At 38.4% G+C, this 24,941-nt stretch overlaps 1 protein-coding gene across 3 annotated transcripts; it reads right to left on the bottom strand.

Moving 5' to 3' along the window:
• Positions 1-424: 424 nt before the first annotated feature.
• Positions 425-24,589, bottom strand: SLTM (SAFB like transcription modulator). 3 transcript variants are annotated; one of them, XM_017737808.1, is made up of 20 exons: positions 24,491-24,589; positions 17,922-17,986; positions 17,433-17,615; positions 16,950-16,997; positions 15,917-15,944; positions 14,096-14,564; positions 13,486-13,535; positions 11,185-11,303; positions 9,473-9,622; positions 9,274-9,383; positions 9,026-9,186; positions 8,613-8,704; positions 8,226-8,389; positions 6,978-7,152; positions 6,266-6,390; positions 5,560-5,730; positions 4,391-4,705; positions 3,836-3,986; positions 2,750-2,907; positions 425-2,403 (listed from the first exon to the last, which is right to left on the bottom strand). In XM_017737808.1, the coding sequence occupies exons 6-20, from the start codon at positions 14,467-14,469 to the stop codon at positions 2,295-2,297; spliced, it is 2,424 nt and encodes an 807-aa protein (XP_017593297.1). In that variant the 5' UTR covers positions 14,470-14,564; positions 15,917-15,944; positions 16,950-16,997; positions 17,433-17,615; positions 17,922-17,986; positions 24,491-24,589; the 3' UTR covers positions 425-2,294. The 3 variants fall into 3 exon arrangements, with proteins under 3 accessions (XP_017593297.1, XP_017593301.1, XP_017593307.1); XM_017737812.1 differs by having other exon boundaries at positions 3,836-3,974; XM_017737818.1 differs by having other exon boundaries at positions 9,107-9,186.
• Between the last annotated feature and the right edge of the window lie 352 nt (positions 24,590-24,941).

Genomic DNA, 24,941 nt, shown 5'->3' with positions numbered 1-24,941 from the left:
GAAATCCAATTCTGTATCTTAATACCCCTGTTTGTTTGTGTACCACAAAGCTGTTAAATTCTGTTACCTTTTAAATAGTGTCTCTGGTTAACAGCCTCTCTCTAGTTCAAGGTCTTACCCAACTGAGATTTATTTTGGTTAACAGTCTTCTGAAACTCATTGTATGTAAATAAATTTAAGTGAACAAGCTTAAATAAATATTTCATTTAGATATTTAAGTTCTTTCCTAGTAATAAAGGTTGGATGATATACTTAAAAACCCCAACAAACAATAACCCAACAAAAACTCACTCTGGAAAAGGATAGACTTCTGGTGCTCTTACATATTTGATAAATTCAAAGGTCTTAGCAGTTTTCAATCAGTTTTTTTCCCCATTGTCCTAGTTTGTTTTAGTGTTTTAAGTGAAATACAGACACCTGCACAATCAATCACATTTTTAATTTAATTAAGCTTTAACTGTTGGAATATGCCCATCTAGACTTTTACAGGAAACCAAGCACACCTCAAGTTTTATTTTAATACCTCTCTATAGCTTTGTCTTTTAAGCTTATAAACTTCCAACTTGCCCATTTGATCCATTAGCCACTATAAATTCATCTTAGAGCAAATACTTGTTTTGTGTGTGTTGTCACACCTGATGAAGAGCACAGGCTGCAGCCAAATGCACAAGTACTTTTGAAAATACACTCTTGAACTTGTACTTTCTCTTGGAAACTCCTGCAGCAAAACTCAGTAAAATTGATCTTCAATTTTTCTTTTAAGAAGTGAGCAAGATGTATTAAATATATCAAGGTAAGTGACACACTTGCTGAGACAGTGCATTTCTTTTGTTTAAACCTAAATATTTGTCAGATGTGAATATCCATATAGGATTAATTAGAGATAATGCTGTTACACCACCACGTTACTTCTCCATCGTTCCTGAAAGGCTACTACTCAAAACCAGTTTAGTTTAACTCATTTTCTGCTCTGCTCTTAATTCCCTTGGAACACTGCAGGTGCTCAGCAGTTCTTCCACACAGTGAGCAGAAATCAGCATCTTCTTACTGCTTCATGCCTTAAAAAAATGTTACTTGAATCCTTTTGTCACAGGCAGTCTACCAGTAAGCACTTCCAGCTCTTATTCAAGGACTACTTCCTAAGCTCTTCTGTTCTGGTAGGAGTCCCCTATTCATCTGGGTAACCATCCACCACCCAGCTTTTCCAAATGGGGCTTATTTGCTCTTCTCCCTTGCTGAATAGCAGTGTTGTAACTATACCCATACCCTGGCTGGGTGATAAATGAGTCCTGGCCTGGCTGTCTGGCATTTCTATTCCAGCCAGGTGCAGAAAGGTTGAACACAGACCCTTACATACTGACCCAAACCAAAAGGCTTAACAAGATGCAGCCCTTTTGCTCAAGGCCACATTAGTCAGCAGCTGAAGGAGTCCCCAAGCCCTGTAAGCAGAGTGTGTGGTAGTCTGGTGTAAAAACCCAGCTGTTTCAAAGTTCCACAGAGTTTTGCTAAACACAAAGAGCAAACTAAAATTATTTCTTTGGGCCTTGCTTGAGCGTTCTTCTGCTTTTTAGTTCTAATCTTTCTTCTGTGAGCAAATGTGCTTCTAAGTTTTCAATTCAGTAACAGTGAAGGAGACAAAGGAGTTTTAGTTAGAACCTAATGGCACTCATGTTTTGATTTGCTATACCAACATACCTGTTTAATTCTGCCTTCCTGCCCCAAATACTGCTTTAAAGACTTACTAGAAGCTATACAGAATATGAAGGTTTATTTCAAAAGAATACATTTGCAAGAATACACATAAATGCACTCAATGTAACAGTACCTTCTGCAAAAATAGGTTACATAATACCCAGTAATGAAAGAACAAATCTTATTTCTCTACAAATTAGAAAGCAGAGATAATAGCCTGGACAACCTTCAAAATGGAGGTTATTGTGGATGTTGTGAGAAGTAGCTAACTTTAAAGCATGACACCACAGAGCTAATGTTGGTAAATCAAACTACTAGCACACAGCTGCAAACTATTCTTTTATACAGGATTAACAAATATTTTGGTTCCAATTTCTTTTTACACAGCTCTAGTGCCTCAGGGAAAATGCTTATCAAAGATACACAAAAACTATCCAAAATTACAACGTAACTATTAAAATGCCTCCAAAATTGAGAGGAAAATAATCATGTTAAATTAAAAAAATTTAACCAGGATTTCCAGATAAGATTTCCTGTTCTTAATCAGAGAAAGTTTACAAGAGATTTCAATAAGTTATCTTGAAACCAAGCAGCTGTAGATCTTAGAATCTTCGTGGAGGTCCACCTTTAAATGGCTTAAATCCTGAGCCACTTCCCCTCTGCATGGAATTGCCTGTGATCTGTACAACTCTATTAATGGGTGAAGAGTTACTGGAAACAAAAGTTTTAAAAAAAGTGTTATGATACATATCTAAACTCCTGGTGCACAGGTAATAATGTTCTTACATCTTTTATCAGTCAACTGTTAAACTGTAAGTCTCAAAAGAGACTTTAAAACATGCAGGAAGAGACTTTGCAAGAAGTCCCTGTGCTGCTGGACCACGCTGCCAGCAGCAATACCCCTGGGGAGCCCTGTGCTGGCAGGGCAGGTGGGGCTGAGTGTGTGCAGCAGCCACAGGGAATCACCCTGCTGCTACTGACACTGCTGCACTTCCTAAGGACACCAAAGCTTGCCGGGGCTCAGTAGGGAATGGAGAGGAAGGAGTGGTTTCTGTACCTTGTATGTGGAGCCATCATGCCCCCTCCTCCACGGCCATCTCCCATTCTCCTTGTGTCATGATAGCCACTTCCTTGAGAACTAGGTCCATGCCATTCTTTCCTTGGTCCAGTTTCACGACTGTGGCGTTCTACAACGTGTCTGTCCTCGTTATAGTGCTGGTGAGAAAGCGACAGTCGGTCATTCTCAGAAAGAAAGGGCTGTTCTATCTACAGCAAACAAACTTTTCAAGAAAATTAAGCTTAAGCTGATAAAATAAACCTAACTCCAGCACCTTTTAAGATTTCAGTCCATAGGCTGCTCACACATGTTTACAATATTCCTGTTAATTCTAGGTAACAGAAACTTGTTGCAACGGCAAGTGTGTGGGTATGGAGGGAGTGAAGTTCCATGAACTCATACTTTACTCCCAATTCTGCCCTGATCTCATGATCACTGGCATAAAACTCAGTAAGAAGAACATTAATACTTTTTAAATACTTCAGGATTTACTAGCAGGAGTAAGTTAGTCTGTAGTCTTTTCTTTAAAAGTCTTGCAAAAGGATTTTCTCTCAGTATTACAAATTACAATTACAAACTGCACTGAAAGTAGCAGGCAGTGTATGGTTAAGACCCTGAAAAGGTGATGACAAATTCTCAAAAGCTTAATTGACTACTCTCTCAGGTATTTTTCTGATCTATCATAAAGATGCCAGACAAGGAGAATAGGGTAATTTTTCTGCAGTTTCTTGGGTTATTAAAAAAAAGAACCTTAAACATAAAGAAAACTGACTTGAAAACAGCCAGAATGCTTGTGAATCATTTTGATGTGCTGTATGGGATGACAAATTCTCAAAAGCTTAATTGACTACTCTCTCAGGTATTTTTCTGATCTATCATAAAGATGCCAGACAAGGAGAATAGGGTAATTTTTCTGCAGTTTCTTGGGTTATTAAAAAAAAGAACCTTAAACATAAAGAAAACTGACTTGAAAACAGCCAGAATGCTTGTGAATCATTTTGATGATGCTGTATGGTCATTTTTCCAGCATGAGTCTGCATTTTCCAGCCTCTCCTTCATGCTCACAAACACAAGAAGGTGACTCACTTGTCCTCCACCTCTCTCTCCCATCACGCCCCGTTCTCCTTCCCTGCCTCCATAGCTGGAGGCGCTGCTGCGGCTCCCGGGAGGTGCTCCCCTCATGTGGCCGGACACTTCCCTTCCCGACCGATCTGGCCTCTCGCCTCTGTAAAAATTGCTTTCATCAAAATTTTGGTTTCAGTATAGTTGAATTGGTACCAAGTCATAGCACATGTAGACAGCAGAGATTCCTGTGGTTCCTAGCAACCTGCATCTGACTTCTTAGAAACATTCTTTTAGATCTGTGTGGCTCTTTAAATAATTATAGCTCACATGTTACTCGTTTACATCTGCATTCTACACAAAAGCCTCCTTAACTCTGTGTTAAATCCCATCTAGGTACTGGATGCAATTTAGTATTTGCTAACCTACAGATTTCTTCGCATGCTTTTGAAAAGTGATGTTGCCATTCTTTAGGAGGGGAGGGTCTATTCTCTCTTAACGCACTAATTCTTGAGGGATTGCTACTATGCATAAATTCTACAAGAATCAGTACTTTCACTGGTTAGTCAGCAAATTTACCTGCCATCCCGTTTGTCTGTGCTTATGCTTCCCTCACTCTTCCAATTTGTTTGCCTAGGTGGGTTGGAACCAGTTTCTCTGGGATGTCGGCCGTGTGGAATTTCTGGTCTGTCATGAATTATCACTGTTCTCCTTTCATCTCTGTCTCCTCGCACTTCCCGTCTGTCTGTGTCCCGGAGTTCACTTCTTGGCTGTGGTGGTTCATTTCTTCTGGACTCACTGAAACTCTTGGGATATCTCTCAAACCCCGGCTCTTCTCTTCTTGCTGTTGGGCGGGTCTTTTTTGCCTCCCCTTGATTTACAAAACGATCTCGCCTAAGTTGTTAAAGTAGGAAAGAGTCATTTGCTTGTTTTCCATTTTCACCTTTCTCTGCACATGTAAGCACAAGCATGAGGATATAAAATATCATCTTTGTATTACTTGTTTGTTACTATATACGTTGAATAGAAATCAAAGATACGTCCCAAATTGTATTTATTTCTACAATTGTAATTTTGAGCTTGAGTTCTAACAGCCAGTTAAACATTTCTTTATGCACTTATTTGTTCCTACTTTGGCCAGTGTAATTTAAGCAATTATGGGGCTGCCATTTTGCCCAGTATGGGCAAAACAGAGGGAATGCTAGATTTCTCAAGTCAGAATTGTATTTACAATTCTAGTTCACTGAAACCTAAAAGTAGAAGTCCAGAAGCTACAATTATGTGATCTTAGCTTTTTAAGTGGTTACTGGAGATGTTTAATGGAACCATGAAGTTGCATCTGGAACCAGCATTTACTGCACAGTTAATGGATTCTGAGGAATGCTCTTAACTCTCCTTCAATCAGTTGCTTTTAGCCTTGCTTCTTAAGGAGGCAAGTTACCAAGTTGGACACAGGAAATCCATGAGAACTTATGACTAAATGTGAAAGAGGAAGGAATAATTGCAAAAATCCTTTTGAAATGTCTCACAAAAAAGGCCACCAGGTAGCTAATTTAAAGCCCTTAGAGAAAAGCAATTAGATTCCATGATAAAAGTGGCCAGTCCTGAAGAAATGTCAGGACAGTACTCCAATTCTATTACATCAGAACTGTATAAAGCCTTTAGCACCACGTTCAGTTTTGAACAGTTAAGAGTGAAATCCACAGAGATACTGGCAGACAAATACCTGCTCCATTATCTAAACTTACCTATCAAAAGAAGATGATGGAACAGAAGAACCTTCTGGATATCGGCCTCGTTCTCTGTGATCAAAGTCATTGAACCTGTTCTGCTGGCGGCTGTAATCTGAGCCATGGCCAAAACGTGCATCTGTATCAAGAGCCATCTTCTTACTCTCACTCCAGTAAGGATCATCTCTCCTTTAGCCAAAACAAAGGAACCCTCATCAGTCATATGAAGCCAAATCAAGGCCTAATACACAGAAAACTGTTGAGAGTCAGTTGTCTATTTCAGAAGATGTTCATTTGACCTTTGGAAAGCCACTGACAAAGGTAGACTCCTTAAGAGTAGTGGACAAAACCATTTAAGAAAACACACAAAACTAACCATCCATTTAGCAGAAATATGAATTCTTAAAGTAGAAGCTAGAAGCTTCAACCATTAAGGCAGAACAGCTTTTCTCAGCAAACGCTCTGAATTGTGTTTTTTTCACACAATATGAATTAATTCATGGCATGCTTCTCTAATTTCAAAGCTCCCTCCTACAGATAAGGAGTGTTTCATGTTTGTAATAAACTAATGTTAAACCAAACAAATACCAGAAATCCAGTTCTTCTGTGAAGACCTGCTTCAGGTACAAATGCATTTTCAAGTCTGATACAAGGCTTGTAGCTGTTTCTTTTTATTATGCACTGCAAAAAAAAAAAAAAAAAAACAAAACAGTTTGAGAATTACCTGTGATCTACATCCCGTGGACGTTTCAAAGAATTCCTCTTTTCCTGTTCATACCGGAGCTGCTGCTGTTGCCGCCGAAGTTCCTCCCTCTCCCGTGCAATTCGCTCCGCTTCTTTTCGACGTTCCTGCCATGAAAGAAACCACAAGCAGAACAGGTCTTTACTAGAGATACCCAAAGAACAGTTAGCAAGGATACAGACCTATCCCTTGACATTTTTCTGCTAAAGGTTATCTGATAAAATTCATCCTTGGGTAGCATCCAAGATTAAAGAGCACAGGGAATTACTTCTCTAAAAAAGCAGACAACAGATCTGGAGATGCTATTGGCTGTTACATAGAAATGTGTCCAGGTAATTTCTTGTATTACTACTGTATTTATTGCCCAGAAACACTTCTTGAAGTTTGCAGTGGTATTCTATAGGAAAAATCTAGTACAATTATGAAGAGTGGTATAGGCAAAATGATCCATTGTGCTTCATGTTTAGAGACTGATTTGTATAGCTGCTACAGTAGCAAGCATTTTACACCAAATTACTCCCAAGCAAACAAGATAAAGATTCCTGTTGTTGTACATTGTGGATTATGTAACGCGTGCTGGTTTTCTATGAAAGAAAAAGGGCTGGGTGGAAGGGTGAAGAGCAAAATTCCCCACAAGTGCAAACTCTGCCATCCCCCAAAAAGCTCCTCCACAGTCCAGAGCCCAACTGCCCACCTGTTCAATCCGAACACGCTCTCTCTCCAAACGCTCCCGTTCCATCCTCTCCCTCTCCAGCTTTTGCCTCTCAATTTCAAGTCGTTCCCTTTCCCTCTGCAGGCACTCTTCTCGCTCGTGCATTATTCGTATCCGTTCTCGCTCGCGGCGCTCTCGCTCAGCAATTTCTCTTCGCCTGAAGAAAAAAAAAAAAAGAGGTAGCAGAAATTCATCTAAAAAATGTTGTCATCCAAAGCTAACATCACCTTAGGCACAGACATTAAAAAACTATTTCAGAGTAAGCTTTTCACAGAAGTCCTTGCGCCAGAAGTCTACTCCTTTTAGCCCCAAGTAGCCGAAATGGTTTTAGCTTATCTACAGAACCATCAGCAGACAACTGATAGGAAAAGTTATTTCAAGAATCATTTCTTGATGTATTTTATTCTTAATGTGGATTTCTCATTTGTCATGTGGCACACAGTAACAACAGTATTCAGTAGCCAAGAATATGATTGGATCTAAAAAATAAATGCTATTTTAGCTCTTGTCCTCTTCAAGCTAACAAAAAATTTACTTGTGGTTTTCTGTCCAAAAAGTAAGACAGCCGATCATAACCACTCTGAGTTGCACAGGTTAGTAGACTCATGAACAGCTTCATTTTCTTTCATCTTTCTACCTCCCATAGTACAGCCTAGAGGAGGTGCAAAAGGCATTTTCTCCTTTAAGGTTTATGTTTGCTGGGAATTCCTTTGTTTAGGATTTATTTCCCTTTGTTTAGGGAAACCCAGCTGACAACACAGCTCATTTTAACTGCTCTTTGCAAGCTTTTGGCCATACGAAAACAGCAGAACAGAACAGTCTAGTCATTTGGTCCTTCTATTTAAAGGGTCAAGATTGTATTATGCTTGAGTTGTCATTTAGATACACAATGTTATGGTTAAAAACAAACCAGCCCTAAACACTACTTTGGGCCCTGTTTCCTAGTCTACCTCTCACCTTTTCAAAAAGAAAACTGGCATGCAGTAACACTTATGAGATACACCCCCCACTGAAACAAACTCTAAGCTGTGTGTGTACATGTATAGCTATTAAAAGGTAACACAAGAATTTTGGAGTTTGTTAATTCACATAAAGATACTGTTAGGTAAAGTACCAGACTTTAACATCTGGTTAGGAGGCTTGACAGAATGCATTCTGATTAGATTTCTAAATATAGTAGCTGATCAATTAATGTATAAAATAGCCTTTAGCAAGAAGTTGAATTACTACCTTCGCAGTTCAACAGCTCGTCGTATTCTTTCCAACCGAACCATGTGCTCTCGCAATCTCTGTTCCTTCATCTTTTCAAAAGGCAAGATATCCTTTCTACCCCTGTATTCCCTGAATTTCACTTTATCTTGAATAATACGTTCTTTGTTCCTCAATATCTGTGGCTATAGATAGAGATTACAATGGTTATTTCAGAAGTCTCATTCATTTAGGGAGATTTCTGGATGTTATGTTCAAGTATCATTAATGACTTAGCAATCCCAAAGCATACAAAGCTTCTATCTAAGCTTAACAGTTTGTGATAGTTTATTGACTCTTCAGTGCAAATATCAACTGCAAGGTAGGATCAAATAAGGTAAGGATTGCATCAAATCTATAGATACTTACTTTATCAAACCTTCCCCTTCTAACTGTCCTAGTGTGGCCTTGGTCTCCTTTTGTTTGGTCTAAAACTACAACTTGACCTGGGCTTTTACCACCTAGTGAAGGGGGGAAACAAAAAAAAAAAAATAAAAGGAGGTTTAAAAACACACACACACACAACTATCTCTATTTGCCTATTATAAATTTTCCTTAGTGAATTCTAAATCTCTGAAGTGAACTGGTACTGGTAGGAGAAGCATACCAGCACATGCCTGTAACTGAGTATTAGTATAAAGTATGGAAGTAGTAAATGTGTTACTGGAGTCTAAAAAAGAACAGGTGTTTAATTGTCTGGTTTCCAGTAAGAGCAAGAACATGCCCCCAAGACAAGTCAGACACACAGATTCAACAGGAGGAAATATGGCTATATGGCATACTTATTCTTTTCTTTTCTTCAGTTTTTTTAGTGGATTCTTGATTAGGGCCACTTGTTCCATTATCACTCTTCTCATCTTTACCTTCTGTTTTCTTGGCTTCTTTACTTTCTTTTTTTTCAGATTTCTCTGATTTCTTTTCTTCTTTTTTGGTTGATGGAGTTCTTATTAGGAAAAAGAACACATAAATCCAATGAGGAAAATTCAACTTAGAGGATTTTCACAATTTCAGAAGATGTGAAATTTCTTACTTGCTGGCTTTGTCACTTGATGCAGTCTTCTTATCTCCTATGCTCCTACCCGAACTAGATTTCTCATCACTTTCCTTCTTCAATTCTTTTTTGGAGGGATCACCCTTCACCTATTTTTTTTTCAAAAGCAAATAGGTTAATACAGATTCTTGTAAAAGATGGTCTATTTTGGGAAAAGTCTTCATGTTATGAAACCTACTTTCTCCACAGAGATTTGCTGTCCGTGCAGCTCTGTTCTGTGCAGGTGTGCAATACATCTGGCCACTTCTGTGCTAGAGGACATTGTTACTATGCCGTAGCATTTTGCCCCTGGGCTTCGTGCATTTGTGACCACCTTTGCACCAAGTACCTATGCAAACAGGAAGAATTTAGGTTCTGAGAGAAACATTTCTACTAAGGAAGCTATGGTATTCCAGTAAGATTTTTACCCTAGTATGTAAGAAAACTAAACAAATTCACCCCAACAGCAACATAACTCCTGCCCCATTAGAAAGACTGACTGACACTCCCAAGCTATCAAAAGCTTTGAGAACTTTATCCCAACTTGCACATCAAGGCATATTAATGCTTGCATCCTGCTTTGACCAGTCACCTCCTCATGCCCATTATCTAAATGCTTCCCTTCAGTTATTGTCGAAATTCATTCACAGAAACACCACCGACCTGAATTTGATGGTTCATCTCTGACAGATGAACCCCCACAAAAAGTCAGCAGCTGCCAATTAATGGCAGGAACATATAAGCAATATTATGTAGTAACTTGCAAAGGGAGCCAATTCTTCAAAGTCATCTAGCAAGTGTGTCAGTTAAGCCATTTTAGCATTCAGCTCTGACATCTGCTTCTTGAGAAGGTGTTAAGCTTTGTGTTCCCCCACCTTGCTAGAATTTCTATAGCCACTGAAGCCAGTCTTTTTGCCATAGTCATGCTTTAAAGGCAACAATTTTATCTTTCTAGCAGACTGTCATGGTACAGTCATTAAGTATTTCCCAATCAATTTTAAAACTGGGAAGCCATGTAAATATAACTACCAACCAGTTTTACAGAGAAAACAGCCGAAGTTTCAACAAAATATACTCTCAGGTGTCCACACTTGTGAATGCATTAAATAAAATCGCCTAATAAATTAATTAGAAAAATTAGATATGCAATAATAAATACACATACTTGATATTCACAGTGCTCAGGTTCTAACTAGTTCCCAAGATACAATAATGCCATTACCTGCACAGGCTTACACAAACACTACAAATTCACATGGTTATCAGCAACTCCTTTGGGAAAATGACAACAACCCTGGGTTTAGAAGACTGCTTAGCTTTTAAGATTTCCGCATTTTTCTATGGAATTTGTATGTTTAAATTAACCAAAACTGGGAAAACAGACTTAAATTAAGCAGCCTGTAAAAAAAAAAATCATTAAGTCATTGAAAGAGTCCCTAAAGGATCATACATTAAATGTCACATCTTTTTACCTATTCTTCCTGTTCATAAGCCTTCAGAACACATTTTAAAAACAGTCTCCCAAAGCAGGATGTTCTATAAAGACTGTTTATATTACGATTTTTTCATTTAGTACTTTATCTCGCACTCATGGTCAAACGCAGTTGCTACAAAGGAACATAGCCATCATTACTTTAAAAGTCAGTCCTGACCAGAATATTCAAGTATTTGTGAAATTTCTTTTATACTTATCTTACCTCCACAGGAAGAAAAACTTCTTATAAAATGAACATATGGTTCTTCCTGTAAGCATACACTCTTACTGCTGCAAGTATGGGGTTTTAGACTGCACTGGCCAGACATTTCCTCTAAAACCTTTATTTAAATCAAGTATTACTCAATTTGTGTAACTGAATAGAGGAGGGGGAATAGACACACACCACACACATGGTATCACACCCCATGAAATACCTTTCCATATTTGCCAAAGAGATTTTTCAAGTCAGCAGCTTTTGTGTTGGAAGACAGTCCGCTAACCCACAGGTTTCTAGTTGAACTTCCACTGCTACCACTAACACTGCTCGCGCTTCCTGAAACAAGTTTTACAAAACAGCCAAAAAATTAAGGAGACAAAGGTACCATGAATATTTAACTGAAGTGTTGCTGAAAAGAGAAACGTAGCATGTTACCTCTAAGTAATTGTTTATCTGGTTACCTTTCTTGAAAAGACTTCTATAGAAAAAAAATATATATGCCACAAGATTTCATTCATTTAACCATGTATTGAGACCAACAGCTTGGCTAACTTGTACCCAAAGGACAAAGACAGAAAAATAATACAAATCTTTAATAAAGGCATGCTTTACCCCTCATTTGGGTATGTACATTTAGCTTCAATATCTGGCTTTTATCATTAGCTTCCATCCAAGAAATTTTTTTCGTACAGCATTTGTTCTCTATCATGATGTCTGTACACTGCTCAAGTTACCAGAGACAGCAGCAAGGCAAATACAGAAGACTTAGATAATCCCAGCCTCCAGAATCATGTGGTCAATTTCCACAACTTCTTGAAGTATCGGCTTCATCCAGAGCAGATTTTTAAAAATACTACTGGATGTAGAACTGGATACAACCTACCAAAATTATTTCCCACATACTAAGGAAAATACTAAATAAAAGCTGGAAAAACATTATGTGCCTTAAATACTCCCCCCACCCCATGTATTAGGTATTTTTGCAACAACACAGCAATAACAACTCAAGAGACTCATGTAACCTCACTCCCAGTATCTTTTAGTCTTCAGTTAGGTAGTTCAGCTTGTTGTTGTTTGCTGCTAAATGTATGAACTGCTTTGGAATATGTTAAAATGCAGCCAGTCCTACAGGCAAGACCAGAACTGGATCTCTGGCTTGACAGATGGAAAATCTGGTGATGTGCAGTTTTAAAAGGTAATTTAACCATCTTGAGAAAAAAAAGGATAGTTTTGTTTCTTCAATGCATCAAGATTAACCAACAGAAAAAGGTAACAAATTTCAGTTATGGTCATACTAGGGTTATCTTGATATTAGATTAGATATATAAGGAAGAAATTCCTCCCTGTGGGCCCTGGCACAGGTTGCCCAAAGAAGCTGTGGCTGCCCCATCCCTGGAAGTGTCCAAGGCCAGGTTGGATGTGGCTCAGAGCGACCTGGAATAGCAGAAGGTGTCCCTGCCCACAGCAGGACATTGGAACGAGATGATCTTTAAAGTCCATTCCAACCCATAACGCTCTATGGTTCTGTGATACACTTAGAAAAATCAGTAAATATCATTAAACAGCCACTGGCCTGGCTTTGGCTGTGTATATTAGAGAAAGCCTTACAACAGTTACTATTACAGTTACCACATATACTACATAAATGAAGATACATGCTTACAATGAAACTGAAAGCAGATTTGCTGTAACTGTCATGAAAAGACACATCTACAGAAGACCCAATTATGTCTGCCACAAAAATTTCCTCTCAAACTGAGTTATGAGGTAAAGTTTTATTCATCCATTAGTGTTATGCCAGAGATTTTGTGACAAAGGTTTTTGGCAGAAAGGGAGTAGGTAAAATAAAGAGACACATGAGCTCACACAAATGCATTTGTTCAACCATGAAGCATCAGTATAACCGGTGACATTAATGTGCTCTTGAGCTCCACTCTTCAAACTTGTAATCGTAATACAGGGTTTTATGGAACCAGATGGAAACGCCAAGGCAGAAAAATAGGTTCAAATTTAATACATTGAACAACCACAAGCGCAATTTTGCAAGCTGGCATTGCACTGTAATACTTGGTTGAGAGTTCTGTTTATTTAAAAATGAGCTAGAATTACAAACAAGACAAAAAAATTCCTTGGCATTACATTTAAGTACTTGCAATTATTTTTTGCTTGCTTTGCTGTAAATTACAGCAGGCTTATCTGAGAAAATTATAGCTTCTCATCAAAACAAAGACTTGGGAAATGTTAAATGGAATTTGCTCCCAAAAGCATTTTTGAAACAGGAGAACGTATCTTCATCAAGTCTTTACAGTAAGTATTTTTGATCTTATGACAAACCTGGCATAAGGAGAAACAAAATATATGGACACATACATATAGCAAATGATTACTGTACCTCTAGCATAATTTACTACAGATGGCTGAGTTCAATCATATAAGCCATTTTGTCACATCGCAAGCAATTTCTCCATCAGGAAAGCATTTAGGGTTGTATTGTCTTGAACTAATTTGTAATAGTTACCTTTATCATCCTTTGATGTGGTCTTGCTTTCTTTAGATTCCTTAGTAGAGCTAGAGAAGCAAATTAAAAAAATCAGAAGAAAGTTGAAACTACAGAATTTGGTGTTGCATTTTATACTACTAACACTAACAGACAAGTTAACATTTCAAAAAATAAAAATGAAAAAGGGCCAGACTGTATATTTGAACAAATGATTCCCTTATGGATTCTTGCACTGATTTTCCCCAAGATGCCTGAAGATCTAGATTTTCTGACAACTCTATTCAGTGGATATATGGCAATCTTCTCCAGATTTCAGGACGGGGACTTGACTTCACTTTGTGTTCTTAGAACTGATAGCTGTTCATTACCATCATCACAAGGACATTTAAAAAAATCGTCAATTTGAAAAAAATAAATAAATGCTGACAATTCGACAATGCAATCAGTAGGACATAGTGTCTATACGAAGATCTTGAATTTTAAAAAGTAACTTATGGCGGTCAAAAAACCTATAGGCAGGAGCATAGGATACTAATTATAAGATTCTTGCTGCTACCCCCTTAATGTAGAGTGATCTTATTGAATGCTGGTACTCAGTATCGTAAAGAACTGACATAGAAAAACAAACCTCTTTGCTTGACCAGAGGCCCCAGTAGACGAGGGACCTTTCTTCAAAGTATCCTTTTCTTTGTCTCCAGATTCTGCTTTCTTTGAACCTTCTCTGGCTTCCTTCTTGACGGGATCACCCTTCACGCAGTCTTCCTTCTTACCATCTTTATGGTTCTCAGTCATCTCATAGTCCTTGCTTTCCTTCTCCAGGCTCTGTGAAATGGTATCCTGCACATCCTTTGGCTTACTTGCTTCAGAATCTGTAATTTTCACATTTTTACCTGTTTCTAGGAGGTCATCACCATCAAAATCCAGAGTGATGGCATCTTCGGCCTGGATTGTAACCGATATGTTATCATCCTCAGCTTCTTTCACAGAGGTGTTAGCTTCCATCTCTTCATGAGCCGTGTGAGCAGCCTCAGCTAGGCTTTCTTCTGAGGGAAGAGGTTTAGATACTTCTTGTGTACCATCACCAGAACCTGCTTTATCTAAGAGGATTTAACAGGAATAAATATGGCAAAACAAGAAGTTTAAACAATTTCATATGCATAAGCTAGAATAGGACCTAGAAAATACAAAGCCAGTTATTAGCACTGATGGAAGGTTAGAAAAAAACACAAGGTGTATTAACACAAATATAAATCCTTTACCCAGGATCACTTATTCTTCATGGCAAAACACATTTTCTAGAGACAAATACCAAAACATTAGGAAGGAGAATATGGTTCCATCCTGGAGATACCCGTTCTTCATAAGAAGTATCCATTTTCCAGTTTAGGATTTAGCATTCCAGAAGAAAATAGTTGCTTTGGACGTTCACAGTTTGATTTAATCTGTCTTTGAATCTTCCTGGTTCCAGAACTTCTAACATTTCGCAATCCGAAAGAATTACAGTCTTGGAGAATTCCAGCCAGTCTTCCACGTGGGTGTCCTCTGTTCCTTTCCTTTCCAAGCAGTTGCTTGGCAGTCAAGTGACTTGTACAAGGCTGCTGCAGAACATGGATGGGTGAGCCTTAATCCAGAGTTCGTAGACAAAGGTCCTCAGTCTTCATCCACTGGAAAGATTTTCCATCTCAGTCCCACAGAGACATCTCCAACCGTATTCTTGGATTTGCGTAGATGAGACATTTCCGCCATAGGGTCCCTCGTAAACACGGAGTCTGTAGCTTTATCCTGTAGCTTCAGTAATGTGTTTATTCCATCTTGCGTAAATTGATGGTGTTCCATGTCCTTTCGAGTCCACAAAAATGTAGAATCCTTAAGACTTCTGTCCAGGAAGTCTGTTTGCCCAAATGCATTAGATTCCTTCTACAGTTTCACTAATGAGCACAGCTTAAAAAATGGTAGCCACTCCACAGGTTTTCAAACACTTGTTTTACCATCCTGTGTACAACTGGTATTTCTAAGTGACAGTAAGCCAGGCATATGATGGTCCATACATTTGTGGGGTGCTCAACTTCAGTGTGAGTGTGTAGCATTCCACTCAACTAAACATCAGTTACTGCAGTGCAAGTTGGAAGCTTTGGCATCAAGACTTACCGTATATTAAAATCAGAGTCCTTGAATACTATGGGTTTTTATTAAGAATCATAGTATTACAACTGTATCATACATCCACCACAGTAACTGATAAGTACTGTAATCAACTCTTAAGAGTAAAGTAACTCTTAGGAGTGAAATAAACTGACTGCAGTGATTCCAGGTGCTGAGCTCAATGAGGAGACAACTGATACTTAGTGCTGGAGATAAGCCTAGTATTAGTAGAGACTGAATGTTACAAGATAAAGTTGCCTGCTCTACCAGAGTAAGACCTCTGAACTCTATTAAACTTTAGACATACCTTTGTCATTTTCTTCATCTTCACCATCCTGCAAGAAAAGGAAGTCAACACTAAATGTCTCCTATTTTGAAACTTTAAGCAGAACAGTTCGTATTTTTCACAGAATTTCTACTGTATGAAGGCAAATACTGAAATGAAAACTGTTTCCAAAGATTATCCAGGAACCAAACCTTTGCATCTCCCTTGTCAAATCACTAAAAAATTTTATGAAACTTCTTTATGAAACAACTAGGTATTTAACTGCAACGCTTGCAGTTTGCAGTTGGTTGGGACATGCAGATACTGTCTTACCCTTAACTCAATGGGACATTTCTAAACTATTCCACATCTTGCTAAAGCCTTCAGAACAGATGTCACACTGCTGACTGCTGCTTTCAGAGAAATGCAAGCAGCCCGTCACTAGCTTCAAAAGCTCGAGAGAGAAGTCAGAAACTAGGTCGCCTCCCTCCGGTAAGTACTTAAAAATTAAACTCTGATTTCAATAGGTATTTACTTCTTTCTCATTAATTTTACTGAGAAAGAGATGCTGTTATGACTCATCACTTTTCAGACATCAGTTCCATGTAACTCAGAATGAATTTCTGAACTTAGAGATATCAGACATCACCAAAACACCGAAAAGCAACTCTAAACAGCCATGCCCTGTTACACACTCCGGACATTCTCTAAGGGCAAACTTCTACATTAAACAGAAGTTCTGAACTCCTGTACAGGCTGTATATACTACTGACTTATCTGACATAGCCCTCTGATATGTTTTTAAGGGAGTGTGAAACAGTCTTTGTGAAGTCTATGCACTGAACACTCCCAAACTGTAGACAGGAATTGTGTCTTTAAATAGGTCAACTCACTTGGTATCACAATTATCTGCAGTATTAAATATTTGAATGAAAGCTTCCCATACTGTTTACCTTTATTGTCTTACATCATCTGACTCTAACATGCACACTGGAACAGAAAAACCAGTCTAAAGTGATCTTTTCCAACTAAACATACATGAAAATCAGCTTAACAGAATGGAATTAGAACTCACATGGACAGCTGGAAAAGTGTAATCTTCTATGTCTGGACGTGCATTTTCCTATAGAAATAGAAAAGGGACTTGATTAGCAAACTATAAGACACTCAAACATTCAGAAGTCAAGAGATTCAGTTAACTCAGAAAACATGTAAGTGGATACACAATGTGAACATCAACGAGCAGTTCTCCTGATGTAAATAATCTGAACACGGAACTGTAAGTTCACTACTAGTACAAGGGAAAAGGACCACTTAGGAACTAACTCTGTATGGACTCAGGTAGAATTTTATCAATTAGTGCCACATTTGTTTCAGGACTATTCAAATATAAACCAAGGCAAATAGAAAGAAAAGAGTAGAGTAAAAGAAAAAAAAACCCCTATATTTTAGAGATAAGCAAGACAAACTGAAAAACTAGTTCTGACTTCCTAGTAACAAACACTAAGAAAAATGTACATTTTGCTGATAAAAATTCATGTAAAATATAGCCAAGTACCTGACTTTCGGAATCCTTCTCCACATCTGTTGTCTCTGCTGGCTCCAGGTCACGGTATCTTTTCCTTTCTGCAGATGGTAGTTCTTTAGAATTCAAGTTCTCATCGTCAACAGATTCTTTGAAGTCCTTCAATTCATCATTTCCATCTTGATCACTTGCATCTTGAGTCTCCAGTTCACCTTCCTTTTGGTGTGAACACAAATACTTGGTATAACTGAAAGTACTAGCTTTATTCTGAAAAAATCACCGCTAGAATCAGTGTTTCACTGGTGGATTTATTATGTGTCTCACGCACATAATAAAACTCATAGTATGTTTTAAAAATCCCTCTGCTTCACACCCTTAGGCATCACACTGTGAATACAGTAAAAACAATGCTCCAAATTTCCACATAAATTACCACAAACAAAATGGAAACTTTTTCATTAACTGAAGTCAAACATTGACCTTAAATACAAAATGGGAAAAGTTTTTACATACTTTTATTACCTTGACAAAGGAATCCTCTTCTACTGAAGCATCACCAGTCAATTCATCAGCTTCCTGCTTTTTACCTGAAATCATGGGATATGCTGTGACTAGACCTGCTATGTAGAGCACACTTCTAGCACTGATTATGTGTTTGGCCTTAGTTTATTACTCTCTACATGTTCCAGTTTAGCTGGATTGTTCACTACAGTATAACCCTCCAAAAACTGAGTAATTTTTAAGGCGATAAAATATCAGCTGAGTGAGGATGAACAATCAGTGCTGTTCAATAAACAAGTGGTTATATCCAAGTTAGAGATTTTAATACCAATCCTTCTATTTTGAGTGACAATGGAATTCAGGAGAATATTGAACTATAAACTAAACATTTCTAGAATTACCTAGTCATTATGACTTTGAAAAGGTCTTGCTTTATAGAATAAGTAACATCACTGAGAAATTAGTTGATGGAAGGGCTCAGGGCTTTATTTAGCTGCAGCTTTGAATATCCACAAGCATGGCAATTACAAGCCTCTCCAAGCCACCTTTTTCAGTACTTTTCATCACTAGAAGATGAAGTGAGACAGAAGAATTGAGTAGGTGAAGCCCTTCTGCTTTCTACATATGCTTTACTGTACTAAGGGCTTGTTTCATTGAGGAATTCTGTTCTTCCAGCACAGGCACACTCTTCTCTATTAGAGATGTCTCTGTGGGGATGACGACTAGACACAGTTCCCTTTGGAACCCACTGCATTTCCTTAATCTTCTGAAAAACAAGACCTAAGAACACTAGATAGAAACATCTCTACACAAACACACCCTTTGAAGAACGTCCTCTCTCTTTGATTCAGTCTATCAAAGATTAGCCTATGCAACAGTTTTCAGTAGCACAAGGTACAAAAGCAGTTCTGTTAGGACGCGGCTTTACTGTATCTTCTGCTGAAACTCTGTGCCAATTCAAATGCAAATGAGATGGCAGTCATAATTAGCACTTAATACTTCATTTTTTGGCATCGAATCTTCCCTCCTCCCCATATCCTCTAATGAATGGCTAAATCAATTCTATAATTATTCCAAAGGAATAGAAAAGAAAACCATAAGCCAAAGTTTGACACGGTATGGACATCTCTGCTAGCTGAACTACTCAATTTTTTCAGCCATTAATTTCCATGGTCTTTCATATACAGTTCTTAAATTGCATTTCAAAGCTGGAAAGTACTCAACTACAGGGCAAGAAGAGACACTTGTTTTGGGTTTGCTTGGATTCCAGTTGGTTTTACTCATTTCCCTGAAAGGCAGCACTCTGACCATACTCCTAGAAAAAGTACATTGTTGTTTTCAGTACAGGCACACACTGATCTCCAGGAAAAGGCACTTGGCAGAAGCTATTTCTGTGACTGAAAACATGAGATTCAAACTTCCAGATCTAAAGTCAGCATCACTGATTTTACTTCACTTAAAACAAACAAACAAACCAACACACAAAGTGTCTCATTTTATACTTGTAATGCAATAGGTTTGAGAGATTTTGGTGCAAAAAGCCAGCTGCACAGGCATACTAAGGGAAGCCAGCTCTTCTCAGGAAGAGGACTTACATTGGAAAGAACAGTTTCTGATGTGCATCACAGCTGATGCCTGAAACCAAGACTAACTCATATTTTGTGTTAGCTTTTTAGCATTCTATGATAGAATCTACAGACCCCAGGTATCTTCAACATAAATAAAAAGCAGTGAGAAACAACAAGGATTTCTACAGACAATCAACTGCTTTCTGTTTTACCCCCTCACATTTCAGTTTGTTTGTTAAACCTGAAAGACCAAGTTTTTCCTGCATCCTATATCCAGCTAAGCATACACAGAGACAGGCAAGCACACACAGTAGATGCTCAACACATTCAGCAACTATCTAGCATAGACCATCATGAAAGCTATTTAATCATTCATTTTGCCTGAGGAAATACGGCAGGTGAACTAGAACCAAGGCCTTATAGGGAACAGAAAAGAAAACCAAACCAATGACAAAGTTACCTCAAGTTAGCCCCACCATTACGCAACAGCAGCTAGAGAACTATATTTTATTGACCAGTCCTCACCAAGAGCAAGTTACAGCAGTCAGTAATGAAGCTAGTTGTATCTTTTCTTAGCTAATATATTGAGTAATGATTTCATTAGCCCTTCTTTACTATGTCTGCTGTATTTGTAGCAAATCCCATTTGCTCTGAGTACCAGAGGTATTCCCAGGCATAACAAGACCTTCACTTTTCAGCTTCAAGCCAGAAAGTGGTATAAGTCTGCTCTCCCTCTCAAGTTCTGTGTTTCAGGTTGCTTTGCTCTGGTTAGAGTATCATTGCTCAAAAGTGGCACTTCAAGGTTCTGATACAGATGGTTTTCAGATGTTGGTACAGTAACTTGCCAAAAAGCCAGCATCCACAAAAATTCAACATTTGTCTGACTGACTCTCATCCACCATGGGCTACTGAAAGGCACACCTAGCTCTTAAATTCACATAACTAAAATCAGATTGCAACAGATACCTTGCAAAAAATAACTGTTTCTCTGTACTTATTCAAGACCAGTGTTGATGTGATTGAAGGGTAAGTTAACAAACAGAGCCAGAACAGCTGGACCTTCTGCAGATAACAGGTGTAGATGGTCTCAAGTCACACAAGTTGTCAACACCTGATACAATTTCTGTACAGGTTTATCCATGCAGTGTCTGTTGAAAATGTGTGTATGCAGCATTCACCACAGATCTGGGTGCCTAACAACACAAACACTCGTTTACCTTGGAATGATGGCACTCCTTTACAAGCCATGCTCAATCCCTTTGCTGGCAACAGCAATTGCTACACACCATAAAATTGCAACAGACTATTACACAGAGAACAAATATTCTCCTTATAAGTACGTAGAAGAATTAGAACATCTTTAAAATGTTGGTATAACATTATGCAGTCTAGCTTTCATTTCATTTAAGCCCTACAGTAGCATAAGGTTATCCTACCTATTCATGGTCCTCCACGTGAGAAATTCAGGCTACCTGAGTGTTTACAGAATTATAGAAGACTGTATTCCAGACAACTCTTGAACTAGATATTTGCATGTCAGGCAGGAGCAGAGTGACATACTCATCAGAAAATTTTGGAAGAATTAAGAGTTTGTATTTCTTCTGGTATTTCTGCTGAAACTCTCAACAGGGTTCTGTCACACCTAATGCTAAAGATTCATCAAAAACATGGGATAGGACATAAACAGGAGATAAATCTTTACAATGGAATAAACTATAGCATTAAGAGTTAGTGCAATTTGAAATGTCTCATTTGCCCCAATATTAAGAAAAGTAAATAATCCTTCTCTATTTCTGTATTCTGAAATGGTATCATGAGGTACAAGAATATTTAAGTCTTCTACTGTGTCTACAAGATACAGTTCTTAGTCATTGTTTTTAGAAAGAAAGGTCTGTGAAAACCAAGTGTACAACTTAGTTTACTTTGCTTTGTTCTTATATTTAAGTAACTGAATGGTTTTAATAAAGAAGTCAAAATTATCTGGGCAACAGTACAAGCCAGCCACCGTCAGTGGTCAGCTTTTGATCCAAGAAACAGTAATGTCAAACTGGAAATTCAGTTGCCAACTAGATTGTTACTTGAGACATAAACTAACGGGGTAGCTAACTGACCTCAGAAACTTGTAGAGCAGCAAATAAACATCTTTGCTCACATGAATTCTGCAAGGTTAAAAATTATCAGTCTAAAATTTTTCCTTCGTCCAAAACTCATCAGGAAAGTAACTTTCAATTACCAATTTTAATATTCAACAACATTTTTGACTGCAGATCCTTCAAAGGAGCATTCAAATCAAACATTTGAAAAGTATTTCATACTAGCAGTAAGGTAACTTCCTCTAGATACCAGACTAGGCAGCAGAACAGTTAGGCTTGAAAAGATAAGTTTTTTCTAAAAACTGTCATCTTTTTACAAAACAAGAAATTCATCCATAGCTACTAAAGGCTACAGTGGAGAGGCACAGCTGAGGCACTTAAAGGAGCACTTGGCATTTTTTCCTTTCAAACTTTAATTGGCAAAACCAACTGATCTTACCTGTATAACTCTGCAGTTCTTTATCCTAATTATTTAATTAAAGTAACGCCTGGAAAAAGTGTTAAATTTTTACTAACTTTGCATGAGGATTGATCAAGGATTCTTGTTGGATTACAGAACCCTTCTGAAAGCATTTTTTAAGTTGCATGAAATGAAGTCCCACTCTTAATCTTGTTAGCATTCTTCTCCCTTTTTGTAAGCATACACACAAAAAAAAAGCAAGGAAAGACAAGTGTATCATTCCCTCCCCTCACACACACCCCATTCCCACTCCAATTTGGCCTGTATCAATATTCCAGACAAGGTTTTTGGAAGAGACAGTGCTAGGCAATCGGACATCACGCTTTTTCCACAGACCCTAAGAGCTCCAGTAAAACTGGTTACAGAAGACTTTCAGATCTAAACCCTGGACCTAGCCACCTGACACACTTTGTGACTTTTTGCAAGGACAGCCTCCTTTCTTCCCTCCCACTGGCCTTTCTCTCTGGCTGCTATGAGGAGGTTTAATCATCACTTCCACTCCCTGCCCTTTCCTGAAGATGGGTTTTCTTTGTAAATTAATATCTAATACTCCTACCCTCCCTTGTACAGCAATAATAGCAGAGGGAAAATACTATAAAACTGGCAATGTAATTATTTTACTGCTGGACAGCAGTAAAATTAAAGACCCATCAGTATTAGTCTGAAGTTGGGGGGGAGGGGGTAGAAACAAGCATTAGCAAAGGCCTGGATCACTCAGCAAAATCAGTAAGGAGGAAAAACGTCTCCCAGTGAATAGCTAAAAATTAAAAAATATATTTCATACAGTTAGAAATAAACCAATACAATAAAAAAGTATTTCCCCTAGACTAAACAGTGAATTTTTCATATTCCACAATGAACTTCCCACAATTTTGGCACAAAATTTGCTCATAAGACTTTTGTAATCTAAAAAGTAATGAGGAAAAACTCCTGAGCTTGCAAAGTGAGCTGATAAGAACTTCACAAATGCTGTGTTTTCCTTTGTGGTTTACCAAGAACGCACATGTCATGTGTATGCATGATGATTTGGTGCACAGGAGAGGTGGCAGGGAAGAGCTACTGAAGCCCTGCCTCAGGCAGCAGCAGTACTGGTTGGCAAACTACCTCTGAACTACCCAAGAAACCAGTTCAAGAACATTATGCATATCATGGTATTAGTTTGGAGACTAGGAGGATAAAAAACAGGAGATAAGTGTTTGTCAAAGCAGAACATAGTGCCATTTAGAGCTCTACATGAAAAATTGTGGAAGAGTTTCCTTATTTAGCTGCCGTGTAATTATTTTAATCATCAGTTACCTTTCTAAAGGAGGGAATAAAGTAATGTGACAGAAAAAAAATGAAACCACATTTGAAAGTTTATTTCCTTTCACTTCTCTAATGTGCGAAAAGTACGGAGAAGTTATTCAAACTTTCTAAGCAGACAGATTTTCTTACTAATTTCACCATTCACAGTACCAGACTGACTGAATAATCACTTTCACCACAAATCCTAGCCCATGACAAGTGACAGTGGTATAAGACTGTTCATGTCCAAAACATGCCCCTGTAGCACATGTGTGAGCATTCTTAGTGTGTATGTTCAATGAAGAACACGGTGCATAAAGCAGACAGGTCCTTTCCCAGTACTAATAGATCATGGATGCTCCCAGAAAAACTGAAAACACAATCCCAAACAAAAATCCCCCAGACTCCAAACTCACAAAACAGTATTTAAATTCTCAGGCAAAAGAAAATGGAGGGGAAAAATCTGAAAAAAAATCACTGCCAAACAGATCAGCACAAAAAGTAAATATTAATGTCTCACAATAGAAAACCTAAAATCTCTTAATTAGACATTCCACGGTGAGGCTTCAGCACCTATTCAGAAAATTCATGTTTTTAAACCCTGTCTTCAGTAGAGAGCATGCTAATACACCCACACAACACAGTCCCCTTCAGAGAGTGACCCCCTAGCACATATTGCTGTGCCCTCATCACCAGCAGGGTCCAGCACCTGCTCACAGCTGAAGAACCTCTGCTGTTACACAGATCCTTCTGGACACGGCAGACACCCCACAGTACCTTCTGCTTCCACCCTGCACCTGCAACACCCCACATTCAGCATCTCTGAACACAGCACACTCCAAACCCCTCACAGCTCATCTACAGCACCTCAGCACACACAGCACAGGTCTCCAGGAGCTGTGAGCAGTACAGCCGCTACCTCATAATGCACATCTCTTAAGCCAGTCATTTTCCATCTATCTGTAGCTCTCTCTACATGTATTGCTCCAGCACTCCCATATATTGTCTATATACAGAGACTGAAAACAGACATGCAAGGCAAAGGATGTCTTATATGACAGAAGTTATGAAAAGTAAAGTCACAACTGCACCCAAACTACAGACCCCAGTCCTACAATCCTTCTTTAAGGTGATATATGCAAAAAAAACCTGCAAAAGAATAAAAATATATCAACAGATCCTAACCTTTGCCTTTAGTTGGTTTCTTGGTGGGTGTGTCAGCTGAAACATTTATTTCAATATTATCTGGATCACCTCCTTCCTCTTCAATAGCCTAAATGAGACAAAAAAAAAAATCCCAATTTTTAATGGCTTTCAGTGGAAAGTTGGGCAGTTTGACTTCAGTAGAAGTCTGTAAGCCAAACAGTTCTTTCAACATCTCAAAAATATTTTATAAAACGCTTTGGGTTAAACCTTTCACTTAAAGCGGGAGAAGAGCAAGGGGACACTAATAATAATGGCTGAGAGTTTCAGCTGTTAAAATGACACTTTGGAAGTACAGCTTATCAAGGATCCGCACATTTCTCTTTGGAAACGTAACACTAGAAGGCCACAACGACGTCCATAATGGCATTAAGGGCAGCTCAAAAACAGGACACGGGAAGCACAGACAGCCCTCAGCAACAACCTGCCCCGG

This window comes from Corvus brachyrhynchos, unplaced genomic scaffold (genome assembly GCF_000691975.1).
Source record: "Corvus brachyrhynchos isolate BGI_N302 unplaced genomic scaffold, ASM69197v1 scaffold200, whole genome shotgun sequence".
NCBI classification, from domain to species: domain Eukaryota; kingdom Metazoa; phylum Chordata; class Aves; order Passeriformes; family Corvidae; genus Corvus; species Corvus brachyrhynchos.
The sequence above is the reverse complement of the archived record's forward strand: the minus strand, read 5'-3'. Positions and strand labels throughout refer to the sequence as shown.